Genomic DNA, 21,573 nt, shown 5'->3' with positions numbered 1-21,573 from the left:
AAGGATTTTAAAACTTCCATGAAGCAAGAGAGTGTTTGTCTTTATTTACAAACTGGGCTCCTTCCTGCATCATTAACGTTTTAAAATGCACAGTGCTTTAGGCAGAATGGTCAAAATGAAATAAAATGAGACTAATTGTTAATATATTAATAGGTTTTTGCAATAATACCGCAGCAGCATGTCTGCATAGTTATTTCATATACAGATGGGATTGAAAATGTAATGTACACTTATAGACAACAACTTAATGGCAACTGGAGGATTGGAGGGTTTATGAGTTTTTTAACTTTATATAACCTTATATATATATATTATATAATGTGACTCGTATTTCATCAATGAACCCACAGTACATGGAAATATCTCAAGATCTAAACACAAAGGTTGTGCTGCTGGACTTCATTGTTAGATATTGTTTTCACGTCTTTACACATGTAAAATAAAAGTTGTGTTATTTCTGGAACAGAGTTTTAAGAGCACTGAGTTGCCTTCAGTCTCTGTGGCATCACTGACTCACTAGTGTCATCTGCTGGGGAAAAAATGCAGTTGCAGCTGTAGAATCATGATCCAGTGAGTTTTTCAGTAAGATGGCATTTTTCCTGAAGTCAAACTATTCTTACAATGTTATAGGCTGACCTGACAGAACTTCATTCGCTGTAAATTGACAATGTGGTGATACATGGGTAAGTGGTGGGTAATACAGATTATAGTGTTGGGCCTTTCCCCTCCACTCATGTCACTCAGTGTGATGAAAATAATGCCCATGTTTGTTGTATTTATCTCAGGGCTGTAAATGAAAAAGAAAATCAGACCTGACTGGCCATGTATATTATTAGCATCAAATGCAAAAACAGTTAGTTTTATATTTACATGTACTTAGTGATATATGAATCCTTAATCAAATTGTATCATGACCAGTGTTCTTTGCTTGTTGTTGGGTTTCTGTTTTTGCAGGGACGCACACACTCATTCATGTCATGTTTTTATGGGGTTTTGAATTAATGTACTGATTCAGCTTTATTCGGACAGGACCTGCAGTGTCTAAATGTTTCTGAAGGGACGGAGCTGCACCACGTCTCAGTCTGTCTCTGCAGTAACTATTAGCTCTGAGTGATCAAACACTCCCCACAGGCTCTTCTCTGCTGAGACATACATCAGCAGAGATATATGTCTCACATGGCTGATGTCGTGCTCGGCTGTGTTATCTAATCAGACTTACACACTCATGTTGAACTTCATGTTATGTCACTGAAATAAAAATTATGCAGTGTTTACCAAAGCCCCAGAGATACTGTACATTGTGGGCCAGTCACATATTATTGGAAGCACTTTAGCATGAGAGTGGTAGAGACAAAGAATTGAATGTAAGTGATTTGTATTTCTCTGAACCACGTAGCTTTTCTTTACTGTACATTCTTTACCAGCTACCTCTGCATTCAGTACTCATAAAATATAAAACTCACCTGAAAATACCAGGCAGCAGTGGTGGAAGCAGATCAAGTTGAATCACCTCCCCCATCTTTCTAAAACAGGTTCATTAAAAAAATTAAGATTATGACAGATGACTTAATGCAGGACTGTTATATTAGTTTTTAAATCTTTAGGTGTTCAAATAAGATGCCAACTGAGTGAACACATCACATGATAATTATTATATCATTAAATCATAGTTATGAAGGTCTTAAAGCAACACAATTAGTTTGATGGTTCAGTGACTTGGAATAGGGAGATTGGTGGTGCTTTGATTCCCACTGCTCACCCTCAATACCTGTTCTTGCTTTTATTTATTTTTAATTTTTTTATCAGAAATATTTTTATTAAGTTCTTACATTTGACACAAAAAACACACACACCCCCATAACCCCTCCCAACATCGAACCCAAGTGCCATGCCTGAGGGAATATCACAATCTTGGAATTGTATAGTAAGGTGCCAGACGTCTGGTTCAGAATCATTACAGACAACTACACGGCGACAGTATAATGTAATCCTATGGTGCAAAAGTTACAGTAAACAAAATGAACACTCAAAGTCTGGCTCAAATGGTTATTCTGGGTCTTTGCTAAGAGTCTGGAAACAAATCAAATGGTTCATCAACATTGTCCAGATCAGAAAAATGATTGAGCCATTTCTCTCAGTTGTTATGGAGGTTTTCTGGAAGCTGGTGAAAGGAGAACTCAGGCAGCAGCTGATGTCTTATGCAGAAGGTTTTAATGTAGACTTGATGCATCATTGAGACCAGAAGGTGGAACAATATAACAACGTCAACAGAGTAACATGAGCAATTGTCACCCCCAAGTCTGAAGATGTCTCCCACAGCATCCCCATATATCTCCCTCTACCTGCGTCATCCATTCTAACAGCACATCCATGAATGGCTAGAATTGCTGTCACTCTCTATGTTACATGTAGGTGTTTGCATCCTATTGGACAGTTAAGCCTAAAGTATGCATAACTAAATCACATTATGTCCTTGCGTCTTGCCACAGGTGAAATACGCAAAAGAGTTAAAGTTGGTGAGAGTTGAAGTTGGTGCCTCTCTGTCTGGGCACATCTGAGTTAGATATGAAAGTCTCTAAACTCGACACTACAATGCACTGTTGGTTGGCCCTTTATCTATAACCTGACCTTGGGTACTGCTTAGAGAGAGAAGGGAGTGTGTGTGGAATTAGACAGGCACTATTCTCCTGTACAGATATAATGTAATATACAATATACATAATATATAGTGGCATATACAGCAATGTGTGATGATGGTCAAAAATTCAGTAAGCTCCAAACTCATCTCTCCAACTCTCTCTCTCACTCATGTCACAACCCATGTCTCATGAGACTTGAGAGGGAATCTCACTCCAAGTCTCACAAGACTAAAAATACAATAGAAAAAAAAGAATAAACAGAATTTGGTGTATTTGTTACAGTGGCAGCTTTTCTGGTTCAGGAAGCTGGGGATCACAGGGAATATACAATTTTCAGTTCAATGAGTGTGACCACGCAGTCAAAGCTCTGCTCAATGGATTGATAGGCTTTGTTTTTCTCTACATAGAAACCACTTAAAGGTTCAGTGTGTAGAATTCATTGACATCTTGTGGTGAAGTTGCATGTTGCAGCTGAATGCCCCTCACCTCACCCTCCCCTTCCAAACATGAAAGAGAACCTGTGGTAGCCTTCAGTTGTCAAAAACTCAAAAAGGTGTTTAGTTTGCCCCCCCCTTCATCCTAGGAGGTCAGTCGGGGCATCAAAGTGGGGCTGAAATCCAATGACCTTATCTACTGCTAGGTGAATCTGCATATTAACTAAAAGCTGTTAGATGAATGTAGTGAAGTAAAAAGTTGAATATTTGCTTTAAAATGTAGTGGAGATGGAAATACTCAGGTAAAATACAAGTAGATCAGATGTGTACTCGAGTAAATGTACTTTCTCTTCTTGAACCGTCAGCCCTCACCTGACAGGCCTTGTTGTCAGGGATCAGTTTCAGCACGCGGGACCTGACATGCGCCATGTTGTCTATCTGAACAAACAAGCGCCGCCCGGGACTCCTCTCTGAGCGAGTGGGCGGGGTGAGGGCGGGCTGGTCCTCCGCGGCTCCCGTAGATCGGGGCCTGGGCGTAGACACCGTGTGAGCTCCTTAGCGTTAAACCCTGCTGCGTAGGAATCAAACAGCGCGTCACATCACCCAGAGAGCACGGAGGTGTCTCTTACATAAACAGGAGGCTGCATATAAAACGAAGAAGATGCTCTCGGCCACGCTGGACACCGGTGGCTCTCCGCAGAAGCGGACGTTTTCTCGGGGGCTGAGCGAGGACGAGTCGCTCCGCAGCATAATCAAGGAGGTGAGCGGAGAAATCACTGCGAGTCAGTGGGGTTGGTCCGGAGCTAATGCTAATGCTACCGCTGTTTACCCTCCAGTTTTAGTGAATGTAAACTTATTCACGTTAGAAGAGTGAAGCCAGGGAACGAGACGCGAAGCCTGGACGTCATGTCAACCGACGGACGACTGAAGTCAAGCTTTGTTTTTGTTCAGGCCTGCGTCTTCTCCACTCCACTTCCTTGTTTACGTGCTAACACAGGTGTTAGCACGTAAACAAGGACGTGTAAACAGGCTCGCGTCTTTGTTAGCACGTCAATAAGGACGTGTCAACAAGCTAACATCTCGTGTTTTTGCTTTGTTTGGCTCTGGCAACATGAGATGGAGGCTCTATCTCAGGTGTGGTTGGGTGTGTGTGGGTGTGGTCTAGGTATGACTAATGTTGTGGGGACCTAAATTTGGTTATGCAGTCACAATTTGGGACTTGTTTTACTCATTGACACATAATGTATGTCCCCATAGCGGCAATGATTAAATTCCAAAAGGAAGATATGTTCTATGGTTAAGTTTAGGTTTAGGCAAGCAGTTGTTGTGGTTAAGGTTTGAGTAAGTCCCCAGGAAACAAATATAAGTCAATGTAATTTCCTCTGAAGTCATGGAGACACGACTGTGTGTGTGTGTGTGTGTGTGTGTGTGTGTGTGTGTGTGTGTGTGTGTGTGTGTGTGTGTGTGTGTGTGTGTGTGTGTGTGTCCTCAGACGGAGAGTTCTTCCAGGCGTGTGACACGAAGTGACAGCCGTGCAGGCACCCTGAAGAGGGGGACTGACAGCCAGGTAGGAGCCTCACATCTCCAGCAGGAGTGGACTGAAAAATCGAGACAGTGGTGTTTGCACACAAGTGAACTCTCTCTTTATCAAACCATATCAACCCTGATTATCTCCAGTTCATTGTTCTCCACCTCAAACCTGTACTTTAAAGTTTAAAATGTACTTGCCTGGAGTGTTTCCACTTCAGTCTACTAAACAGCTACTTCCACTCCTCTGTCTCAATATCTGTTTTAATCTGTTAATGATTATCGTGGCAGAAATAATTCTAAACTAGAATGTCACTCAGTAGTGCACATTCCTCAGCCACTGCCTAACATTCCCCTTATGAAGCCACATTTAGATTCACTAGATCCAGATTTTTATTAGAATCTGCACTAAATCACACACACTCATTAATTTCTGTCCCATAAATATGCCTGCTTTTTGTCATCAAAATCAACCTGTATCGCATCCATCCAGTGGTTTTTGTGTTATCCTAACTAACATATAAACAAACCTATGTAGATGGAAACATAACCTCCTTGGCAGAGGTAACTAGAATGGCACTCAGTAGAGCACATACATCCACGAGGCACAACAGTCCCCTCAGATTCAAAGAACTCACCAAATTGTACACACTCATAGATAGCAGTCCCCTTACTATGCAACTATGATTTTTTTTTTTCAACAAAAAAACACCCTATCTGATCAAACATTTCCTGTATAATACGCTTATAAGTTACAACACAATGTTTGGGATAAATCTAGTGGTTACCCACCTTTTTGAGTCCTGTCATGTTTCTGAGCAGTTCCACTTCAAAGGTGTTTCCCCCCTTTTCAGTATTTAAATAGTTTAATTTAAATACTTCAGACTTGCGGTGGCAGAATTATCAAATATTACCTAAAAATTTGAAACAGGAAAATACTATTCAAATTTGTGTGTACTATTCATAATATATTTGTTTATCTGTTTGACTAGCATCATCAAACATCTCATGACTCCTTAAATGTATCTCGTGATCTCAGTCACACCTATGTCGGGAACAACAGAAATAAACAGCTCCACCTGGACCAACTACAATAGTCAAATACTTCTCACACATCAACAAATCTATTTTAACCCTCTCATAATGTCTTACACATTTATATATCAGACTCGGGGGAGTTGCTCTGCAGAAAAAACACTTTTGATGATGCAGGTACATTTAGCTGATAATACTTTTGAACTTTTACTTATAAGACCAGTGTGTAGGATTTAGTGCTATCTAGAGGTGACATTGCAGATTGCAACCGACTGAATACTACTCTAACCCCTTCAAGTGTGTAGGAAAACCTACTCTGGCTATTTTTCTCTAATTTAACACATCTAAGGTTAAATACTGTGAAAGGACAAGTTAACTGGGGAAAAAGTCTTAATCAGCCAGTGTCGGTGTCATATACAGTAGCTGGCGTTGTGACCTAATTATCTCTGCCACTTTCTTCAACATGAGGAAATAGAGCATTAGCCTTTTCAGAGTTTTGCACTCTCTCAGCGTCCTTCCTGTTTCAGCTGTGATTGCGGAACCACGCATTTCTTTCACACTTAATCTGATACTCCCAGAGTTGTTATCAAACATGGTGTAAAGTCTTTGGATATGGTCACAGGTTTTTATCGCTGCTTCTGTGTGCCAAACCTTGTGTCAGATTCAATGACACCAGAGGGTCAAGCACATGAACATGTATTATAAACCAAGGTTCGACCAGGTGAAGTTTTCTACCATAAATACTATAGACGGGGTAACAGTGTTAGGTAAAATGTTTGCACCTTGAAAATATATAAGTATATATGTAGTAAGAATTTCCTGAAGCTGTAGCAGTTAAACGTTGTTCAGCCGCCATTCATTTTTATTATCTACACGTGTTTATCTTACTGTGACATGTCAAAATATGTAAATAAGCTGTTGTCTATGATATCATCAGTATTAAATGAGCATCTTAGTAACAGAAACCGATCAAAATTCGCCTGTTGAATAAAGTATTAAATCACAACTTATACATGCACATCGGAATTAATAGCTTTTAGACAATCTGATCCTTTCATGTTGGTTTCACTAATGAAAGCCTAAAAAATGTGAATCAACTGCATGGTCATTTTGACTGGCTTTATATATCTGTTTGTTATTTTTACTTTGTTTGTATGAGAGGATGAAGAGTGAAGGATCCTCTAAAGCCTCCCAGATCATTGTTTTTTCAAATAAATAAATCCATCTATTTGGATTTTACTTTTATTATGTTTTTTCCCCCCCTTTCAACAGTCTGAGCAGGATCTCTTCATGGGACTCCCAGAAATGGTGACTATTTCTCACTGTTATCCTTGTTATACTGTAGTTATTATACATATGATGATGGTTATTGCTATGTAATCACAGTTCTGTCAGGGATAGTACTAGATTGTCATGTTTCCAGAAGAGGCCTCCCACCTCTGAGAGCTCACTAAACACTTGCCCTCCCACTGACTGAACGCATACCTCTAAAATTGCCCACACTGATTTTCAACTGTGTTTGTGGCATAGCTGGATCTGCAGGCCAGCTATGACGAGGTGGTGCAGGAGCTGCGTGGGCTGGAGTTCGAGCGAGAGGCTCTGTTGTTCCAGGTGGACGTTCTGCAGGACACGCTGGAGGGTGTGGAAGAGCTGCTGGCTGAGACCCAGAGGGAAGCTGGACAGGCTAGTTCCGTACGTCAGGGCCTCATCATCAATGACACAGCTCTTCACTTTAAATACTTCAGCCATATATGGGCATTTAATATTGGCTAATATTGGTCCTCTTGTGATACAACTGTGTCTCTCTGCATTTGTAGGAGTTGAAACAAGAGAGGGCGGCCAAGAGGAAGCTGGAGAGCTTGGTCAGCTCTCTGATGCAAGAGGTGGAGAGATTAAAAGAGGTAATGTGACAAGTGAAATTAGAATATTACATAACATTACATTGTAATGGTAAAAGGTTTTTACATGTGTTTGTAAAGAGTAGAGATGTTTTGATTTAGTTAATTAACTGATACCAATACATGGAGTTTGTCTATCAGGTAAAACAGAACTTATCCGATACATTTAAAAATTAAAAAACCCATATGACATATTTTAAGAGCTGTATGCTACGAACCCTGTGTGGAAGTGATAATTGCTACCATTGTATGGCCATACTCAGGTTAAAGCCTGTGAAAAACAAATATACAGAGAATGAATGACAGACGTATTATCTAGTTTGACAGTCACAACTGAAAAAGAATACAAACAAGTAAAGCTAGGAATACACAACTTCAACAACAATTACTTCCCTTTTGAGTTAATAAAAAAAAAGGAAGTGAAAAAAAGTTCGTCAGTGCTAAAATGTCGTTTTTTGCAATATGTTCACATATTCAGTCATTACAATAGGTATTAAAATGCATGAAATAAATTTTTAAAAGTAAGTATATGTTTTATCTAATGGTCAATTACACTTCTCTGTGCAGGAACAAATGAAAGCACCTGCTCAAGAGAACACATATGGAACTGAAGACGAGGCAACGAGACACGGAAGCCAAATGAAAAACCATGAGGCCAACGAGCAGACCCAAGACTCATGCAGAGAGGAAATAGACTTTTCCCCGTGTGAACCTCACAGCAGAGAAGGAGCGTCTGAGGAGGTGGAGCAGGGCGATGGAGCAGAGGAGGACGGAAGCTTCCTGACGAAGATCCGGAAGATGGTCAACAAGCCTCTTGCCCACATACCCTCTCTTGCTTTGGACAACCCGCTCTCTGAAGACGGTGTCCTCTGGAGGCCTTACGAAAACGGCAACGACAATGGCCAAGATCCGTCAACGGACAGAAACGACTCAGACAACTTAAGTGCCTATGAGGATGCGTCCGCCGAGACTCCAGAGCAGGACAGGATCTTTCCAGGCGATGGCGACTGTGTGGACCTGCCTGATGATTCAGAGAATAAAGAGAAAAGTCCAACCAACAACGGTCAGGTCAGCAACGGTGAGACTCAAGACCCCAAAGACCCTGAAGGCTGCATTGTGTCTTAACTTTACCTGTTTGTATCAATGGCTGGGGAAAAGGATTCAATGATTCTTATTGTTCTATTGGTGAAATTCAAGAGCTCTTTGATTCGCAGTTTACCCAAATCTGATCTTCATGTTCTTAGACAACTTTGAGACTAATCGCAACAGCTAGAGTTGCCGTAATTAAAGCTCCAATGATAAATCAACTAGTTGATTTGAAGAAAACTAACCTGGTTTCACTACTTTTTCAAGCAAAAATGCCAAAACATTCACTGGTTTTAAGATTTCTCAAATGTGAGGATTCGCTGCTTTATGGTATCTTTGGGAAATGGACTACTTAGGGGACGAGACAAGCAATTTGAAGACATTGATCTATTGTAGACTTGATTATTCAAGAAAATAATTTACAGATGAATTAATAATGAAAATAGTTGTTTGTTGCTGCTCCAGTCGTAAAACACTGTAGGAGAAAAGTAAGATTCAGTTTTGAATTCACAACAAAGAAACTCAGGATTCAGGTGGTTTACCAACTAGAACTCCACCCACGAGTACTTCATTTTTTTGCCACTGATTTCTTTTTAATGTCTGTCTTAATTTAAACTAAATATTTTTTTTCTAAACATGGAAAATGCTCCATGCTGCTTCGACCATTTATCTTTTAGGGAATCTTTTAAGAATGTGTGTTTGTACACGAACAGCTGCCGAGACAAATCAGGATTTACCTGTAGACAAAATACAGTGAACTATGTAAGTGTGTGACCAGGGACTGATGCTGTTATGACTCCAATCATAACTGCACATTTAGAAACGCATGACTTTCGAGACAGTCCGATCATTTAGACACTTGCAGCTTGTTACAGCTTAATTTCAAAATGGGATGAGCCGAATCTCACATAGGCTATTTTCAGACGTGAACCTGGGGAAAATGTCCGGAGTTTGCCTTTGACATGTTCGGAACACGGCAAGAGATTGTCTGGGTCAGAGCAGTTCACAACAACAGGAACATTCCGGTGACGCCTGAGTAGAGCGTGCAGAAGGCAGGACGTAACGTTTATATTCCGCTGGGAAATCACATGTTTTTGTTTACAGCACATTGACATTGTCTGTCCAATTTGACATGATTAATGTGTGGCACCTCTATTTCAGCTTTAGTTTTTTTTTTTTTTTCAGTTTTGCGTCAGTCACGTGTCATAACTGTCATCAACGTGCCCGCTTGACTTTTCTGCACATTTTCCTGCTGTCTTCTCACATGGGCTCACTCCGATTTTCTCCAGACATTTTACTTGGGGGGGCTGGCAGGAAAAACTCCGGAGACTCAGACATTCTAATGTAAAGCCCCTCCAGATGATTTCAGGAGAATGTCCAGAGTTTAGTACATGTCTGAAAACAGCAACGCGGTATAATAACCTTAAATGAAAAATCTTTGTCAGGTCAAGATATTTGGACTGTCTCCATTTGTAGGACTCACTGTAGAGGTTTTCTTCATGAATGACTTTAGCCTTTGACACCTCAGATCAGATACTGATAATCAATAAAGTTGCAAGGTAGGGATTTTTTCTACAGAAGGGAAACGCTATCTATTCACTGCCGCAGTGAGTCCATAAGAACTATATTTTTTGCTTACAGTCCCTTTTTAGTTTACCCCCTACTTAGTTAGAATTTTGTAGAGAGCTGATTTTGCTGCATTTGCACTTTCTAAAGTTCTTGTAATGTGTCTTAGATTTGTCAGACAACATTACAAACAACATTCCCTTTACCACCGCGCACGTCAGCGAGAGACGAGCAGCCGACCTGCCGCAGGCTGCCATCTCTCCGCCTGCATGCCTCCTGTATGTTTGCACATTTGCAGTGAAACTTGCTGAAATTGGTCTCTTTAGATGTCTTAAATTGCTGTACACACTTTGTATTTAATCAAAATTTTGTACGTTTTTCTACAATGTTACGTTTCTTTTTTTATTCTTGAAACAACATTAGACCCTCTCACCTCATTTGTGATAGTTTGCATGAGCAACTTCATTGTTTCTAAACAGCACATGAACAAATTGAACTACCTTTTAATAGTACTTTTGCATGCAGTACTTTAACAGACATGTATTGAATGATACTTTAATTGCGGTTCACTGAAGAAAAATTGTGTTTTAAAGGGATTTATCCATTTACATTTTGATAGAATGAGGCATGTTTTGTATCATTTCTGAGTTTTTAAGGTGGATCTATGACAAGCAGCTCAGATGACTGGCTCAACATGAGCTGATGGAAGGTGACTGTTACTGTAATTCACGTGTGCTGTGCTGGTTATTTATGTTGATATATACAATACACGTCTGTTTCCTATCAGGTCAAAGGGTTTGATTTTGTAATGATACAGAAAATGTACACCACTCTAAATCCACACTGCTAAATCGTCATTTCCCATGAGGGGAGACCTTTGATACTGGGAGTGTAGTTTGAGCTCATAGCAGTGATTGTTTTCATATTCAATAAAGTAATCAAATTGTTTTTGTGTTTATTTTCAGACGACAATGTTACACATCAGCTCTCGGTGTACTTCATGTGTTTTATGGGTCAAAATATAATTTTACTGGTCCTCTGCTTTGAATTGAATGTTCACGTGTGACAGTAAATTACCTGATATAACATTCCAGACATATCAAAAATAAAAGGAGTTAATAATGATGGTGTGTGTGCTCTATTGATGTGCTCTCTCGCTCACTATCTCTATATATATATAATCTGCGTGTGTCTCTTTTCATAATATATTCATAAAATCCTATTTGGAATTTTCTTTAGATTTTCCTGCACAATGAAGATTTATTTGCTCACAATTGTTTCATGTACTTGTTTATTTCAATTTTTTTAAACGGGGGAAAAAATACAAATTATAGGACAAGTTGATTTGTAATCCATTTCTGTGAAACCTGTAGAGGAACAGCTGTAGATACTTAACAGTTTGTAGAAACAAAAGGAACATGCTGTATCATTATTTGACCAATAGATGGCAAAGTAGATCTGGACTTACAGGATGAATCAGTGCTGTTAACATTTGGGTATTTCAAAGTTAAAGAAAGTTGCACAAATATTTATTGCTGTGCTTGATTTTAAAGAAATTTCTGCTTTTAATGGTTATTGTCCACACCCGTGATAATAGGCATTACAGTTTTTTATATTGTCAGACTGAGATTTCAAATTTTGTTATTACAAGAGCTACAACACGTTTTAATTTAATTAAGAATCAAGACTGGCTTCAGTGGAAAGTCAATAAGGGGAGGGGGGACATACAGGCGAGACCTCATGCTGATATCAAAACATTCCTTTTTCTTTCTTCATGTTGAGCTGTTTCCACTGCGGCAGCCCTGCAAAGTCGTCTTTGCTGATCCCAAACACGCTGCTGAAGTCCGAGTCCGAGAGGTATTTCTGAAGAGCAGTCAATAAAACACAGTCAGATTCAGAAACAACCAGAGCAGGTTATGTCTTCAGCTGTTGCAAAGCGTCATGGTAACACTTTACAACACAACAAAATAACCGCAGCTCGAGGATAATTAGAACTGAATCAAACTTGTTAGATAATGATACTAACTTAAACACTATAAGCAGATTATTTCCACGTGGGATCAATAAAGGTGATATTTGGAGGAAATTCTATTCAGCCTGTCAGATGGTTATCTAATGCACTAAAGACATTTTTTAAATCAGTGTCTAACATATAGTTAAATCATGCACATTTGACTGTTCCAGGGAGAAAGTGCACAAACATGGCTTCCTGAGGTTGTATGTTATCATCATAGATCCCCGTCTGGGACTTTACATACACTTACATTAGTTAACTGGAGAACCCATACTCTCTCATAACCTTTCCCCAATCTTCACCACTGACCCCAAAATTAACTTTTTTCCTACACAGGCACAAACCTTGAACTTCTATCTTGGTGAGGAGACTCACTGACATGATGCCTTGCCTGTCCTCTAATCCAACCCATCACAAATAAATTGTTAACCCTAAACCTTACTCCTACCCTAAAAGCAAGACTTATCCCTCAAAGCCAATTGAAAGAGGGTAAGGGGGTGAGGACTGGGACCGGCCTAAATGTCCTCACTCTCCAAAAATATCCTCACTTTCCAAAAATATAAGGTTTCAAATTGTATTCTCAAAGATATCTGTTCAAGTACACACACACACACACACACACACACACACACACCTCTTTCTTGGATGGGTCCACACCTTCAGGCAGTTCGTTAGCGAGCTTGTTGAGCAGAGAGTCCGGTGGAAAGGACTCAAAGTTTTTCTCACTTTCAACACAGTTCAGCTCCTGGAAAAATCCCATTAACAGAACATTGCTAGTCTACATAACTTCATTCATCTAATGTATCACTTACTGTTGTGACATATAAGAAGACAAAATCTAAAAAAGATTTATGGAAACATGCATTTTGTCATAAATCCAATACATATTCAATGTTGAGAAAATGAAAAACATGAGAAATGAATAAGATTCTACGTACAATTGTTACATGAACGGGCGACACTTCATCTCCCAACTCTTTCTTCAACTCCTCGTAGCTTTTTCCTCCCTAAAAGAAGACATTTTTTCAGTGTGTGTGTTTTACTCATCAATTTAAATGATCAAGCCCTTCAGCAAAACACTCACGCTCCATTTGGAGGGATCCCAGGCTGTGAACCACCCAGTGAAGGTGGGCGGCTCGAACCCTTGCTTGACCGAGAAGATGGGGGTGTCTGGATCTCTGTTGCCTGGGTGGGTGTGCAGGTACTCTTGGCTTGTGACCACGGCTTCTTTGCGCTCAACAGCGTTTGCCTCTTTACCGAGCCAGAGAAACACCTGAAGAGGGGGCAGAGTTATGGGAAAATAAATATCTACAGAATAAAGAGATCAGGCTCAGAGTTTTGTTTCACTACAGCAGGTTAAAAAGTTTCAGACTTTGTACTTGTCACAGACAGTGTCACCTCATACCTGGTCCCATGTGTCCAGTAACATGACATCATCCTCATTGAGGTCATCCTGTGTGAACTGAGTCACCTCAGTCACGATGAAACGGCCTGTTTTATTGGTGCATTCGAACAGACGTGGCTGGTGGTCTAGAACCGTCTGCTGGAGCCTGCACACAACAACAACAACAACACATCACTTGCAGAACAGTGGAAAACTAATGAGTTTCCTCTTCATAACATCGAACATTAGGGTATTAGTATTCTTTCATCACCTCTTGTCATTAGCATATGGAGCTTTGCCTCCAAGGATTTCCCAGAATTCAACGGGCTCCTGGCCCTCTGCGACAATCTCCTCTGAGCTGTTCTGTCCAATCACAGAGTTGACCTCCTTAGCCATGGCCCTCTCATCTCCACTAGAGCCCTGGTAACAAAAATTACACCTTTTCAATAATAATAATAGTGCTGAAAGTCAGTTTATATCAAAATACTGAGAAAACGTTTAGAGGTTTAGTGTTTTGCTCAAATAAGCTTTCACAGGGTAAATACTTACTATATGCGGCAAAGCAAATAACAGTATGTCTGATTTTAATTTAATTTTACAGTAGTATTACAAAATGAATACTCCAAAAGTATTATATTGTATCATCACCCTGTGGTTGTGATTCTCTCTCTTATTTAAACTCCCTCCTCCTTACCTTCCCACACCACAGATACATTCCTGATTGGCTCTTCAGTAAAAACACATCATTGGAGTTGAGAGAGGAGGCCAGGGCTGGGACCTCAATGGTTTTAGTGTTGGACGGGTCAGAGCCGTGGACCTGGAACAGTCTGATCGGAGGCTCTGGGTCAGAGGTTCCTTTTCTAGATGTGCCCCCCTTCAGGAAAAGAACAGTGATATTCTTTACTGTTGTAAAAAAGACACCATAGAAATGATATATTACATCTATAGAATTTTTTTATAATGGCAGTCAATAGTCGTACCTCAAAGATGACCATTTTACCCTTGAACATAGCCATAAAGTGTCTCGGTTCTTTGCCCATGGTTAATCTCACTTGGACGGGCTCGTCACCATATTTCTGATCCAAATCCACAGCCTGAAATGCTGAGGCTGCTATTTCATCCTGTGTTGCATGATGCCCCTAATATATGAGTCAGAATAGTTCATTTGACCATCAGAAAAATCCAAAGCAGGGAAGGGGGAAGAGCAACTTTGAAATTTAATATTTTATGTATTTTATTCATTTATTTATTCATTTTTTTATTATGTAAGACACGGTTTGTTACAGCACGCCCTCACCTGCCATATGTAGAGCAGGTAACACTGCTTGTTGTTAACCAGGTAGGTGTAGAGGATCAGGTAGCAGTCTCCTCCATAGAAGTATCCGTATCTTTTAAGATCCACAGGGACGAGCTCCAGATTCTCAATCCTCCAAACCTGAGAACATCACAAAGGTAAATTAAGTCTGAAACACAAATAGCAAAAACCCTCACTGTGGCCACAATCCAGTGATGTTAAGAGTTTTTGTGATACTCACGAGTTCTCATGATACTCACAAGGATCAAGGCAGACGTTTAGGCTAAAAACACGGTGTAAATGACGCAGTTTAGAGTCAAATTTCAATGTTGGGGCTTACCGACACCACAGGAGCAGTATGAAGGCATTTGATGTTTTTCTTTCTGTTGTTATTCTACATTTGGAAAATGTATCACTTGTTACTTTAATTGTATTGGATTTGGCTGCAACGCTGTTTACCCCTGAAACTCCTAAAGTGTTTTGCTGACTCAAACACTTCACCCACCCCTCCATCGGCAAAGTGGTGAGTAGATAATGAGTGAATTTTCATTTTTAAGGTGAACTATCCCTTTAAGAATTAACATGCGGCAGAAACTATGGTATAATTATGACATTTAGCATTTTCGTATGTCACATTCTCATGTTTAGCCTGTTAGCATGCTGTCATTTTTGTATTAGCATGCTATTTCAGCATTAATCTCAAAGTAGACCTACAGGTGTTTTTGTAGTATCATAAACTGAGTTGTCCGGAAACAACATTTGATAATCCATACCAAAATGTTGGACCGACAGATTAAGGTATAAACAGGCATCCTGACACAGTGTATACCACCAAGCCACCAGTGTGACAACAATTAAATTCAGAGTATATAGTTACAGATACCTCAACTTGACCCGTGCCATTGTCCACCATTCGCGCCTGTGCTGCAACTTCTGGCATCACGTGCATCAGAGAAGCATCAAATTTCTCCTGTTTGATGTTGGCTGCAGCAGATATGATCATAAAACAATAAATCATGAATCAACAACCAAAGAAGTTGTTATTCAAAGACAAATGTGCTTCCTCTTTCTTGCTTGTTGCATTTTTGTGGATTAACGAACACATAGGCACTTACCCACTTTCCCTTTCGTGTGTGCTTTGCCCAGACCCTGAGTCTGGTCTTTGACCGTCCACCTCTGGAACAGCTGCTTGAAGAGAGCCGACTCTGCTCCGTCATTCACTGTCTCCACATTTGTAGTGTTGGGGTACTTTTTTACCTTGATGAACTCCTGTAGCAGCCAGTCAAATGCAACATAGAAACATGTCATGTTAGATCATTCAAACCCAAAGTGGTGGTATGTGGTGTCACTCACCAAAGCTCTGGCCATCGCAGCCTGTCTTTCAGCTTTGTTTGCCTTCTTCCCCTTCCATACAAAGATCTTGGTCCCTCCCTGGTCCAGGAGGTAGCAGTCCTAAAATGAACATTAGATTAGGTGTACAAAACATAACTAAGTAATATATGTATATTTGCTTCCCTGTGTTTGAACAGCAGTATCAATAATTCAAACTCTACAGTGCATGGGAATAGTGATTGACACCATAGTGGCGAACGGATCTATTTGTATGCCCACAGTATAAATATAGGCATCCTCCTTTTAATCAACATGGCAGCAGCTCACATCATGGTTGAGAAGATCCTGAACCAGTGGTCTGGTGGCAACGTCTGTGACCTTCATCTGGCCATCAACATCTGACACACTGAAATAAAGGCACAGACAAATTAAATCGAACAAAACTGAAACTGAATATGGATAAATTCTCACTCTCGCACTAAATAATGCCTGTAGGGACATGGATATACAGGCCAGTGGGGGGGGCGGCTCACTGGTAAAGAGTAAGTTTGGCTTTCTGCTCCTGGTCCGCAACTTCATCAGTAGGTCCTTCTTTCAGCCCGGATGTTCTTTCTCCCAGAACATTATTCAGGACCTCCATGTTCTGAGGAGAGTTGCTTTCTGCATCGCCCTCGATCACTCTGATCTCCGCCCGACCTCCTCTCTCTCTGTCCCGGATGTCTTTGGCCAACAACATCCCCTGAGAAGCAGAGGTACGACACAGAAACAATACACAATCTCAGAAATCTCAGACTTTAAACTTTTGATGACATATTGATGACATCCATCCATCCATCCCTCTACATGCCTTATCCTTTTGAGGGTCGTGGGAACCAACAGCCATTCAATCTGACATTCACACCTATGGTCAATTTAGAGTCTCCAGTTTATCTAACTCCAGTCTGCATGTCTTTGGACTGTGGTCGGAAGCTGCAGTACCTGGAAACTCCACATAGAGAGAATATGTGGTCACGATCACATTTTGGCCATTATATTAGTAGTTTTAACTTATAGTTTTAACAAATTGTTAATTGTAAATATGGACTATGCAAATAAAATGTGATCGATTGATTGATTGGTTGATTGATTGATTGATCTAGTAACTTTCCATAAGGACACATTTTTAAGAATTAAGAGATTTAAAAGTTGAATTAAAGTAGCGTTACTTGCTTTTCATCCCAGAATTTCTGTGTTGGTTTGTCAGAAATCTTGTATTATTATAACCCTAACCCTAACCCTAACCCTGATGCAACAGGAAATCTAACTAAAAGGTAACAACAACAACACGCCTCATTGTATTTCTATGATGAGGGTTTTGAACTGTGTGAGACAATGAACCATTCAGAGGCTCCACGCTTTTTGCAGGAACAAGGAAATGAACTTAATCTGAGCACTCCCACCTCTTTCCATACAGGTTGAAAGAGGATGATTTAGATACTGTGATCAGCACCGAAAACACACAACTTACAGTCAGACTTATTTCAAGGTCCAACTACAATATACATGCAGAAGAAGGCTGTGTCTTTAGAGACAGTCAGTTGCTCTGTGAGTTGTTATTTGCCCGAGCACCTAATGCAACACAGAAGTAAAGGTGCACTAAAACAAACACAAAATACATTTTGCACCCAACAAAATACAGAGGCCCCCCACACAGTCACACAAAAATCTTACTTTAAGCTTTTCCTGTTTGTTACACCTTGGGCCATTCCACTGAACAATGGTTTTTCCAATGTCCAACAAAAAGACATCTCCAAGGTTGAAGCTCTTCCAGCACATCTCCACCTGAAACAAATTCAAGCATAAAGCACCTTTTTGTACAGAGCTTCCTGTGCACCATAAACATTACATAACCACTGTGAAGCACGGCTCACCTCCCTGGCAATCACTCTCTTCTTCCCTTTGACATGAAGCAGCCTCTTCACATCATAGGAGTTGGTTTCAGTGTGCCTCATACCTGATGCAACGCCACCTTTCTTATAGCTAAACAAGACAAGATCATTATATTTACGATTTATTTAAGGCCGGCCTACTGCAGCGACACTCACATTATTCCTTGTTTGAAGTATCCCCTGAAGGCATCAGACTCGTGGTTCTGGACCTCGCGATGCTGGACCGGAGTGCAGCCCAGGAATTCATCGAGCTGTATGGTGTAAACAGCGGCTGCACCCTGTTCATCCTGAGAGGACGTTGAACCAATCCAGTAGTGGATATCATAAGACAGAGAGCTGCCCACCTTCTGTGTCTGGACAAACCAAAGAGGAGAAACAGTGGGTCTGTGCTGGTGTATACATGAGGATGGTATCTGTTATAATGTAAAAAGTACAAATGTCTACAAATACAACAGTGGGCTGTGCTCGACAAACAAGCTGCCCCGGCACTGAAAACCACACAGATTCATTAGTCACTTCTCAGACTTACAGACAAAAGCAGATAGCAGTCACCATCATAAAAGCTCCCATTGGATTTCTCTGGGACCTGAACCAGCTCCAATTTCTGTTGCACAGAGTGAAGAAAAAAACAAAATCTGCATCTCAGATGAAATGACAGGAGTTGTTCCGCCATTGCTGCTCACCAGCTTTCAGCCATTTGCTACTGGTCGAGCAGTAGGAGTTTCTTTTTTTAAATCATCAAATCAAACAGTTCATTTGGCAAAGTTTCAGTCCACAGTCATTATTGTAGCATCTGAAGTCACATTACCTCAACTCTCCAGATAATAATCCCCGTGCTGTGAGTTACTGCTCTGAATGTGAACTCCATGTTGCTCGGATGAATTCAGTGTCGGTGGGACTTGATCCCTTTTGTTGTTGGAAGAGAAAATCAGAAGTGCAATATAATAATAATATAATTTCTGCACCATTAAATAGTCTCCTAATGTCGAACCACAGAGTGGCACAAAGTTTGAATCCATCCATTATTCATACCACTTATCCTTTGTATTATCTAGTCTAGAAATTAGTTTTCCTTTTTTTTTTTGTGATAATCTTGAAACCCCCACATAGAGCCAACTAAATCTCATATTTTCTTATACTATGAAATAGTACATACCTGGTATTCTTGGGTTTGAAGAGGATCTTCTGAGTTTATATGATCTTCCACTAGTTGATCCGCTGTCTGATAACAAAAGGCCCTCAAGCCTCTTCCCCTCCGTGCCCCACATTTGCCTGTGTTTGCATGTTTCAGGACGTTTCACGCTGTTCTGCCCAATCACTGAGGACACTCACAATCCTGTAAACAAATGTCCTGAAAAAATGGACTCACATTCAAATGAACACACTGATCATTGTCGTCACATCCATTTACTTCCCAGCCCACTCGGCTGTATGCCCCCACATTCACGCCATATATGGATAAACAGTATGCGCAGCTTCAGGTAGATAGACTATAAATAATAACAAGAGTGGGAGGGCTTTCAGGAGAATAGAATGTCCTACTGATGATCAAATATAATGATTATTATACTACTATATCTTATATTACCATTTGAGTCAAAACATATTTATTATTATCAGGTAGTATTAGAAATTAGTATTAGCCATAATGGTAGCAGTTGTAATTTATAGTATATATTATAACTTATACATATTATAAGATAGCAGGAATGTCCTGAACAAGCTTAACGTTTTAACGTTTCAATGTTTGGTTGAAATCAGTCGAGGTAAGCAGCAGTTATTGGTGACAGAAGTCCAAAAATCACGACCCAAAAGAAGTATGGAACCCTGTGTGAGTCTCTCCCTGACAAGATCAGGACCCTGCTCCTGAATGTCTGTAGAGACTCACACAAATACATTTGAATAAAATAAAGATTTAGAGGGGATTGTACACACTGTGTATGTGAAAATATAAATGTTAAGCGTGTTGAGACTCCAGAAAAACAATCTGTGGATGTAGAGTAAGAAAAAAGTGAGTTTATACAAGACATCATCAGGTGCTGCATTAGCTCCTATAACACACCTGATTTACATAACTAACCACTACCTGCTGATCCTGTCTGTTATTGTTGGACGAAGAGTCACTCAACGCCCAAAAACATTCACACAACAGCACATGACCATCTACACACACTCACATACTGGTTTGTTACACACTAACATAACCAACTTTGAACCACATCTTTTTATTTATTGCTGAAGAAATGATGGCTGAGCTGGTTTACTGGATTGCATTTGACTAAAGATACATTTGTCCCTAAAATTGTCACTGTAATCTGACCAAGCACAAGGCAGGATGAACCAGGACGGCTCACCAGTGTGTCAGAGGGCTAAAGAGTTTATTGTAAAGGAGGTAACTCTAATTTTCTAACTATGCCACTAGGCTGTGTTAGTGAGAGTGAAGCGTGTGCAGACAGGCTCACTGCAGAGGTGCTGACAATATGAAAACACAAACCTATTTCATTGTACTTCATGCAGAATGAATATGGTACTATTTTTGATTGCAAAAATCATTTACCAGGACACAAAAAAATTGGTTTAACAATGATGATTTTTATTGCAAACTGTGTACAAGTGTAAAAAGGCAAATTCAGTTACCAATCAAACCCAAAGCTACCAAAACAAGTGCAAGGGAACTAAACGCTGAAGGGTACAAGGGGAATCCAGAGTCCTGGCTGAGGAGCTGAGTGTCTGGTGAGGGGGAGTGCCGGGGAGCTGATCAGAGGGAGTGAACTCGAGGAAGTCTGGGCAAACAGTGCGGCTGAGGGAGCTGGCTGAGCGTGACAGAGCAGAACAGAGGAGCAGGTGTTTCTGGGGCAAGAGAGGACAAAGCAGGGTTAGTGGGGAGCAGGCAGGCAAACGCACAAAAAACACAACTAGCATCGCACTCAGAGCGCATACGTCCACCAACAGTCCCCTCATGAAACCACTTCTAAATTCACTAGATCCAGATTAACATGAATAACAAAGCCCACGCATGGATCATCATGGATCATCGTCATTGTTCTCTTAGAAACCAATGGAAATGTTGCAAATCTCTTAAAGGGATAGTTCACCCAAAAATGAACATTAACTCATTATCTACTCACCACTATGCCGATGGAGGAGTGGTGTGTTTGAGTCCACAAAACACTTTTAGAGTTTCAGGGGTAAAAAGCCTTGTTCTTCAAATGCAAAAAAAACCCAGATAAAAACATAAAATGCCTCCATACTGCTCCTGTGGTGTCATCCAAGTGTCTGTTAGCCCCAACATTCAAATTCCACTCAAAAAGGCGTCTTTTACACCGTGTTTTTAGCCTAAATGTCCTCTGCATTTGCGCGTGGAGCACAGCGGACATTTTTATTTATCCCTAAACTAGTTAAATCCCAAAATATGTGATCACACCTTTGCCTTCTG

General features: G+C 40.4%; 2 protein-coding genes across 3 annotated transcripts; one reads left to right on the top strand and one right to left on the bottom strand.

Moving 5' to 3' along the window:
* Window positions 1-3,580: 3,580 nt before the first annotated feature.
* On the top strand, window positions 3,581-11,310 carry si:ch1073-456m8.1. The gene is made up of 6 exons (XM_035151892.2): window positions 3,581-3,833; window positions 4,566-4,640; window positions 6,908-6,943; window positions 7,166-7,327; window positions 7,453-7,536; window positions 8,101-11,310. The coding sequence occupies exons 1-6, from the start codon at window positions 3,735-3,737 to the stop codon at window positions 8,656-8,658; spliced, it is 1,014 nt and encodes a 337-aa protein (XP_035007783.1). The 5' UTR covers window positions 3,581-3,734; the 3' UTR covers window positions 8,659-11,310.
* Window positions 11,311-11,459: 149 nt separating this feature from the next.
* avil (advillin) lies at window positions 11,460-19,523 on the bottom strand. 2 transcript variants are annotated; one of them, XM_035151890.2, is made up of 20 exons: window positions 19,294-19,523; window positions 18,946-19,043; window positions 18,667-18,741; window positions 18,294-18,490; window positions 18,120-18,228; window positions 17,920-18,030; window positions 16,743-16,948; window positions 16,537-16,615; window positions 16,231-16,329; window positions 15,993-16,146; window positions 15,761-15,861; window positions 14,881-15,018; window positions 14,564-14,722; window positions 14,278-14,457; window positions 13,855-14,003; window positions 13,605-13,749; window positions 13,284-13,472; window positions 13,138-13,206; window positions 12,834-12,944; window positions 11,460-12,048 (listed from the first exon to the last, which is right to left on the bottom strand). In XM_035151890.2, the coding sequence occupies exons 2-20, from the start codon at window positions 19,003-19,005 to the stop codon at window positions 11,935-11,937; spliced, it is 2,445 nt and encodes an 814-aa protein (XP_035007781.1). In that variant the 5' UTR covers window positions 19,006-19,043; window positions 19,294-19,523; the 3' UTR covers window positions 11,460-11,934. The 2 variants fall into 2 exon arrangements, with proteins under 2 accessions (XP_035007781.1, XP_035007782.1); XM_035151891.2 differs by lacking the exons at window positions 17,920-18,030; window positions 18,120-18,228; window positions 18,294-18,490; ... (1 more) ...; window positions 18,946-19,043; window positions 19,294-19,523 and adding an exon at window positions 17,003-17,260.
* Window positions 19,524-21,573: the final 2,050 nt, after the last annotated feature.

The sequence above is a fragment of the Hippoglossus stenolepis genome, chromosome 3 (assembly GCF_022539355.2).
Source record: "Hippoglossus stenolepis isolate QCI-W04-F060 chromosome 3, HSTE1.2, whole genome shotgun sequence".
NCBI classification, from domain to species: domain Eukaryota; kingdom Metazoa; phylum Chordata; class Actinopteri; order Pleuronectiformes; family Pleuronectidae; genus Hippoglossus; species Hippoglossus stenolepis.
This window is presented reverse-complemented; position numbering and strand designations above follow the sequence as displayed.

Excerpts from the sequence above, each read along its gene's own strand:
- avil (XM_035151890.2), bottom strand. The coding sequence starts at position 19,005 with ATGGAGTTCACATTCAGAGCAGTAACTCACAGCACGGGGATTATTATC. Across the intron at positions 16,330-16,536 it reads AGGATCTTCTCAACCATGAT|GACTGCTACCTCCTGGACCA; the intron begins GTGAGCTGCTGC and ends TGTTCATTTTAG. Across the intron at positions 12,049-12,833 it reads TGGACCCATCCAAGAAAGAG|AAATACCTCTCGGACTCGGA; the intron begins GTGTGTGTGTGT and ends ACTGCTCTTCAG.
- si:ch1073-456m8.1 (XM_035151892.2), top strand. The coding sequence starts at position 3,735 with ATGCTCTCGGCCACGCTGGACACCGGTGGCTCTCCGCAGAAGCGGACG. Across the intron at positions 4,641-6,907 it reads AGAGGGGGACTGACAGCCAG|TCTGAGCAGGATCTCTTCAT; the intron begins GTAGGAGCCTCA and ends CCCTTTCAACAG. Across the intron at positions 7,537-8,100 it reads AGGTGGAGAGATTAAAAGAG|GAACAAATGAAAGCACCTGC; the intron begins GTAATGTGACAA and ends TTCTCTGTGCAG.